The sequence below is a fragment of the Pistacia vera genome, unplaced genomic scaffold (genome assembly GCF_008641045.1).
Source record: "Pistacia vera cultivar Batoury unplaced genomic scaffold, PisVer_v2 Contig583, whole genome shotgun sequence".
Taxonomy (NCBI): Eukaryota; Viridiplantae; Streptophyta; class Magnoliopsida; order Sapindales; family Anacardiaceae; genus Pistacia; species Pistacia vera.
Window position 1 is genome coordinate 327,201 of NW_022196427.1, and position 6,262 is coordinate 333,462.

Here is a 6,262-nt window from a genome sequence, read left to right on the forward strand (position 1 = left end):
CAATAATATTTGGGTGAGAACATGTCGTTTACTCTATTATTATATAACCTTTAGTATGATTATCAGATTATAATGCATCACTTCCATAACTTTAATTTAAGTAGAATAATGCTAGCCTTACTTCCTCTTCATACTCATTTCTCTTACTTACTCATATTAATCTCCCTTCTTACTCCATTCTCTTTCTTCTTATACCCACCTACCACAGAGTGAGTAAGAGAAAGGAGTAAGAAATGGGAGTAAAGCTAATATTACTCGTTCAAGTATGGGATCAATAATAATAATAGTGATGAGATGCATCCAAATAGTCCCAATAACATTACTATTCACAATCATAAACCCATAAAGTTCTCCAGGCCCAATAACATTGGGTGCGTTTGGTTCAGTATTTATATCTACATTCCTAATCCTATTTCCCAAATATTGTTTGGCACATATTCCAGAGATATTACTATATTTTTTTAATTACTTTTAGACCCCTTAAGCTTATTAATTTCATTAAATACCCCCAGAAAAAAAAGTTTAAAAATTAACAAAAACACCCCCATCAACCCATACTTGCCAAATTCCGACAACCACCGTCGGTGGTAGCCAGAATCTGTACAACGACCTACCTACCGACCAAAAATGACCAAAAGTTTACCGATCTGGCCTTTTCCAGCCAGATCCACCACAGATCTGGTCGTCAGCGACGACCAAAGGAGGTCTTCTTTTGACGTTTTTTGACCGTCGATGGCAATATTTAACCGTAGATCTGGTCTTTTCCGACCAGATCCGTGATGGATTTGACTGAAAAAGACTATAGCAACGCGTTACGACACAAATCCGACCAGTCTGTGTCGTAACGAAATTTTCTGACCAGATTCCAGCGGTGGTGGCTGGAATCTAGCATTACAGGTGATGGATGTATTTTTATCATTTTATATATTAGGGTGTTTAATTAAATTAACAAACCTATGAGCTTTTCCATTAATTTTTAAATTTTACCTCGTAATACTCTACTATCCAACTACTCAATATTATTCCTAAAATTCTATCCAAAATAATAAACCAAACACACCTATTATTATTCACAATCATAATGGTCTCCTAGGCCCAGCATCATCCTCATCATTACCTAAACACATAGAAACAAAAACTCTACTTATTCTTATCCACTTTACTTTATTTATTATAATATTTTCATTTTCATCTGATCTTCCATTATGCCTTTTCACTTCCCACATTATTTTACAACAAAACAAAACCTCAAATTTTATCTATATACATAGTCTACACCAATTTCACACGTTTCATGCCTCTCACACAATACTCTTACACGCTGATGTCTGTGGGTCCCACATAGCCGGCAGCAAGTACTTTCTCCCGTTAACCCCGTGAGCGTTATAACTCGCTCCGGTTACCTTATCCACCAACACCCGCCCCGGGTATCCCGGGTAAGAACCCGACCCAAATATCCCCGTGCAAGCTGAGACGGCTTCCAGTGGCGCGCTGGCTGGGCCTTGGAAATATCCATTGTTAAACGGGTTGGTGACGGTGTTAGCCAAAAGGGTGGCCAAGTTTATAATCATGCCGTCAACTCCCACGTCGCCGTTAGGAGCCACTAACGGTGGGGTTTGCGGGCCGTAAATGGGCTGGTGGAAGGGCCACGCACATTGGCCCGGGCACTGAGTCTCGGAGTTGCCTACCCACACATAAGTTCCTCGGTCTGATCCACGGCCCGCCGACTTATTAGTCCCGTGGCTGCCGCACCTCATACAGAACCCATCAACGGCAACGTCCTTGGCCGTTAAAACGACATTAATGGTGGAAGTAAGCGTGTTACTTACTTTCTTAGCTAAAGCCATTAAATGGGAAGTCTTGAGGGACTTGCCGAGGGAGTAGTTTTCGAGGAGGATTTGATGCTGCACAACGAGGTTAGATGAACCTCCTTTGTACTTTTCAGTGGTTTTCCACCAGGATGAGGCGGAGGGCTGTGGAGCCCGGTTGGAGTTCAAGGAATGGATAAAATCGACGATTATGGAGCGTTGTATGGGAGTAAACTTACCGTACCAGATGAGATTAACGGTGACGTTACCTTTGAGAAGAAGGCCGTTGTGGTATTTTAAAACAAGAGGTTGTTCTTGAACTAAAGCAGAAAGCGTGGGGGAGATAGAACAGAAGAAGAAGAGGAAAAGAGAGAGAATGGCAGAATGGTAAATAGATGCCATGAGATAGTGCAAAGAGAAGAGATAGTTTTTTTATAAGTTAAGAGAGTGAAGTGCGAAGTTGAGAAGAGTGGTATTTATAGTAATGGTTTGAAAGGGAAACAGCTGTGAAGGAAGGAAGGCGTCAACATTGAAGAGTGCCACGTGGGAATATATAATTAGTTGAGAAATGTGAAGGAGGTTTGCCAGGCTGTAAGGTTCTAAAGGGTGACGTGGTAGTTACTAGGAATGGCATTTGATGTTGATGGAGACAGTCTCACTGAATATGAAATTGGTGAAGCAGATGGGTGGTTTGAATGGTGCAATGGATGAGCACGTCTCAATATAAATTAAATTTGATTTTAGTTTTACAATCCCAACAGCAAAATCTTGATGCGTAGTACAGTAACAATCCTCTTTTACCTAAAGGAAGGTGGGTCCCCGTCATTCTAATGAAGTTAATCTGATACCGTGAGATGGAAGATTTATCTGCAGATGGATGGACACAGACCAGTGGGAGGGTAGTGAATAATTTAGATGGGTTGCCACACTAGAGATGACGTGAGCTAAAATGAAAGAGTGGCGCAGACTTCGATTAAAGTGTTACTACTTTAGTTTTAGATATTATTTTATCATTTTACTCAAGCATGATAATAGCCACTGGATTTCAATAGTCATTCCTAGATGCTTATGTAGGTCCCATTTCATTCAGTGATTCGTACCCTTCTTTTTTATTCAAGGGAGTACTTCTATGAGGACGATCTCATTGTAATTACTCTGTACTCCAAGTTATAATCTGATCTTCTGATAATATGGCTAATTTTTTCATGTGGATCAATATGTTGTTTTAATTCAGATTAATTTGAGACAAAAAAATCTCTGNTATCAAACTCATTAAAGTATTAAATATATGCTTTCAGTTATGAGCCAAGTGATATATTTTAGATAAAATATTATGGTCTCCTTCAACAGAGATAATAGATAAATAAATTAATCCAGTATCTTGTACATATTATTTTGTTTCTTTACTTTGTTACTTTAGTTTATTATACATTATCAACACGAAACTCTAACCAAGGGAAACATTTTATATTTCATTTCTCTAATTCTCATGGTTTTAATTATATATATATTTATTTATTTTCACCAGCAGCTGTTAAAATAAAAAAAAATGAAATAGGAGACGAAAATGTACCCAACAAGCCAAAATCTATGGCATGAAATGAAAGCCAATATCCCAGCATATGTATATACAACATTACCAAAATTCACTAACACTCGGATTAAGAAAGAATGAACAAAATCCAGAAATAACATGATAGACAATAACAACAGTTAAAAACTCTAAATCTTCTCTCTTATTTCAAGCATTATTGAAAAAAATTGTCATATTCATTCACCATATTTCAGAACATATCAACATGGAATCACACACAAGTTCACAAGTATTAAACAGAATCTAATCCACTCATAACCTTACACTAAATGAACAACTAGAAAAAAATATGAAGAAAATCAAGATATACCCAAATAAGAAAACTTGAAGATAACACAACCCATTTGTATATTAATCCTTAACAATCCAAGAACTTTAAAATCCCAAATATTTCAAAAAATAAAAAGGAAAAAGACAAAACCCATATGGCTAAAGCTATAATACATTGTGAAGGGAGAAATGCATAAAAAATTAAAAAGTAAAGTTGTTAATTCCTTGCTGCACTCGAATTGTTTACCAGTGTCAGAGAGAGGAGATGAGCCGACAGGGATGAGTTGACTGATGAAGTGATGAGACTTGAGAGATTGAGAGGCGGAGACTTGAGTTGCTGAGAGTTGAGAGATTAATTGTTTACCAGCGTCGGACAGAGGAGATGAGCCGACAAGGAAGTTGACTGATGAAGTGATGAGAGATTGAGAGGCAGAGACTTGAGTTGCTGAGAGTTGAGAGATGAGATGTGGCCGCGATAGAGTAATTGAGATTTGAGACTGAGAGTGAGAGATGAGAGGCGCGCGTGATAAAAATTAAAATTAGGGATTCATTTCAGATTTGGAAAAACGGGTATCCGCGGGTTCACCCATATAACGATTATACGGGTCGGACTGGGTATGAGTCTAAAAAATTGGATATAATATTTTGGACTCGGATACGAGCCGACCTGTGGGTCCAAACCCGTTTTGCCAGGTCTACTCGTACCCTTCTTTTTTATCCAAGGGAGTACTTCTATGAGGACGATCTCATTGTAATTACTCTGTACTCCAAATTATAATCTGATCTTCTGATAATATGGCTAATTTTTTCATGTGGATCAATATGTTGTTTTAATTCAGGTTAATTTGAGACAAAAAAACCTCTGTTGAGCATTATTTGATATAAATAAATTAATTATTCAAAAACTATATTGTTAAAAATTTAAGTTATAATATTCGAATTATAGGTGTGTTCTTTTATAAATTTTGTAAATCTATTTTTCGTTTTCTGAAATGTTAAAAAAATTGAAAAACACAAAGATAAAAATATACTAACATATTTGTCTGAATAATATAACACAATTGACAAAACCTTTCAAATTTATAATTATTTTATAATTGAAGTTTATTTAATTTGTCGTAAATAAAGTGATTTTCAAAAACATTGCTTTAAAAGTGATTTTCTTTTAAGTTCCTCATTCAACCATGATGATGATGATGATGATGATAGGATTTATAAAAGTATGGTGAATAAAGGAAGTAATAGTTGTTTAATTAAAGTGAATAAATAAATAAATAATTGACAGCAGAAGGAAACAAAGGTTAAGGATGGGTGAGTGTCTGGAAACAAGAGACGACATGTTTGGTTTTCAAGATTTCCCGAAAACACTTTATTCCACTCAAATAATGCAATTCCCAAACCAAACATGCTCTTCCAAATGGGGACGGTGCCGACTCTGTCACCTGCCGCACGTGACCTTTTTGCATGCCTTCACCATCGTTTCCCTTTATGATCTCTATACAAGTGTCGGAGCTTCTTGATGTTCCTTCAAATTAATTCCACTTGGCTGTAATGTTTACATATCTTTTCAATCATCGAAATCATAAAATTAAATAAAATTGAAACCATTGATACGACAAAATTTAATTTTTTTATTAGATTTTGTTATGCTTGAAAAGGCAACACTGACATGGAGCCTTGTCAGCATGGAATTTTCAGAACTTGGGAAGGATCTGTGATCGTCTAGACGTAGCCACGTCGCATAATGGTGCAAGTGGCATGCTCCCGTCAGTGCAATAGGTGAGTGCCAGGCTAGCAGGTGGTTGGAAATCGTCCACGTGTCCAAACCCTGAATAAGTCAAGGAAATCCCTCGGGCAAGTGAACAGTGGGACGCAGAGAAGGATTTGCACGGTATCTATCTACTTGCAGATTTAATAATCATTACCTTGGTTTTTCCCACTATAAATAGAGGTCTTGCCTCTCATTTGCGGGATTGGCTAATTTTACTCTAAAATAGCTTACTTTCTCTCTCTCTCTCTCTCTCTCTCTCTCTCTCTCTCTCTCTCTCTCTCTCTCTCTCTCTTGTATTCTCTTTAAACGGTAGCTCAGCTCGATGAATGCGACCTAACCTTTATCCTCTTGTTAATACAATAGCAGTGGACTTATGTTTGCTTTTGAGTATCCGAACCACTTTAAACATTGCCTCACATCCCTTATTTAACTTAATATTCCCTTATCACGCGTGTCTTCTAAGTACGCTTAGCATTTCATATGTGCGAGTAGTTGGTGTCTAAAATCGAGCATCAATAGTTTGGCGCTAGAAGGAGGGCCTGATTTAGTATCTGCTCTTCATCAGAAAAACTTTGACTAATCGGTCCCACAGCAGTAAATGACTCGTGGTTTCGAATATGAGCTAACCAATTATGGCAATGAAGAATTTCCCCAGGTACAGGAAGACACTTCTTCTGAAATGGCGCCAGTCCAGCAGAATATCATGAGGGATATTCCTTCAAGCTCGCGACTCGACTTGGCCGTCATGAGTTACTTGGAGAGGTTCAATAATACTCTTCAAACGGTCAGCCAAAGGCTAGACCAATTAGATTGGGTCAT

General features: G+C 37.5%; 1 protein-coding gene across 1 annotated transcript; it reads right to left on the reverse strand.

The window, feature by feature from the left end:
- Nucleotides 1–1,123: 1,123 nt before the first annotated feature.
- LOC116109587 (protein EXORDIUM-like 2) lies at nucleotides 1,124–2,266 on the reverse strand. The gene has a single exon (XM_031395817.1). The coding sequence runs from the start codon at nucleotides 2,208–2,210 to the stop codon at nucleotides 1,302–1,304; it is 909 nt and encodes a 302-aa protein (XP_031251677.1). The 5' UTR covers nucleotides 2,211–2,266; the 3' UTR covers nucleotides 1,124–1,301.
- Nucleotides 2,267–6,262: the final 3,996 nt, after the last annotated feature.